The sequence below is a fragment of the Eimeria necatrix genome, genomic scaffold, assembly GCF_000499385.1.
Source record: "Eimeria necatrix Houghton genomic scaffold, Enh_scaff1059, whole genome shotgun sequence".
Taxonomy (NCBI): Eukaryota; Apicomplexa; class Conoidasida; order Eucoccidiorida; family Eimeriidae; genus Eimeria; species Eimeria necatrix.
In genome coordinates, this window is record NW_013651858.1 from 8,917 (window position 1) to 9,846 (window position 930).

Sequence of the window (930 nt, forward strand, 5' to 3'; positions counted from 1 at the left end):
GTAGCTAGCTGGCCAGTGTGCCAGCTAGCTCGCGGGCCCCACAGCTAGCTAGCTACCCAGCTAGCCGCCTAGCTAGCTGCATGGCTAGCCACCTAGCTAGCTACATAGCTAGCCACCCAGTTAGCTACCTGACCGGCTAGCTAGCCAGCTACCTAACTGGCCAGCTAGCCAGCCAGCTAGCCAGCTAGCTAGCTAGCTAGCTAGCTAGTTGACTGGCGGTTGGGGCGCAGGCTTTTGCTGTTCTGCGGGTTTGAGGGCCCTCTGCACGATTTCGAGAGTGTCTGGAGAGAGCCCTGGGCTGTCGCGAATGCGCTGCAGCTGCTGCTGCATCAGCTGCTGCCGCTGCAGGTCATAGCGCTGCCACGGGAGAAAAGCGCCAGCCAGTCTTGCTGCTGCTTGCGGATTCAGCGCGTCCACCTGCGCGGGCCACAGCGAGCAGCAGCAACAGTAACTGCAGCAGCAGCAGCAGCAGCAGCAGCAGCAGCAGCAGCAGCAGCACCACCACCACCACCACCACCGCAGCAGCAGCAGCAGCAGCACCACCGCAGCAGCAGCAGCAGCACCACCACCACCACCACCACCGCAGCAGCAGCAGCAGCACCGCAGCAGCAGCAGCAGCAGCAGCAGGAGGAGACCTGGAGGACAGCGTCAGCAATGATCTGGTAGCCCTTGCCGTCTTTGCGGTGGAAGTGGGGCCTGTTGAAGACAAAAGCACTCAAAAGGGCCCGCAGTCTGTTGGGGTTTTTTACTGTGAAGGCTTCGTGCTGCTGCAGCGCAGCAACTCGCTCCACCTGGTCGGGCAGGTCCGAGCCGGCCTGCGCGCGAAACCACTTGTCCACCAGCAGCGGGTCTCCTGCGCGCACCCCCCCCGCTGCTGCTGCTGCTGCTGCTGCTGCTGCTGCTGCTGCTGCTGGGCGCGGGGGGGGGTGC

At 63.9% G+C, this 930-nt stretch overlaps 1 protein-coding gene across 1 annotated transcript; it reads right to left on the bottom strand.

Moving 5' to 3' along the window:
• Window positions 1-204: 204 nt before the first annotated feature.
• On the bottom strand, window positions 205-330 carry ENH_00036630 (hypothetical protein; the record flags this gene model as incomplete). The annotated part of the gene is made up of 1 exon (XM_013578214.1): window positions 205-330. One exon carries the CDS (start codon window positions 328-330, stop codon window positions 205-207), a length of 126 nt encoding a protein of 41 aa, XP_013433668.1.
• Between the last annotated feature and the right edge of the window lie 600 nt (window positions 331-930).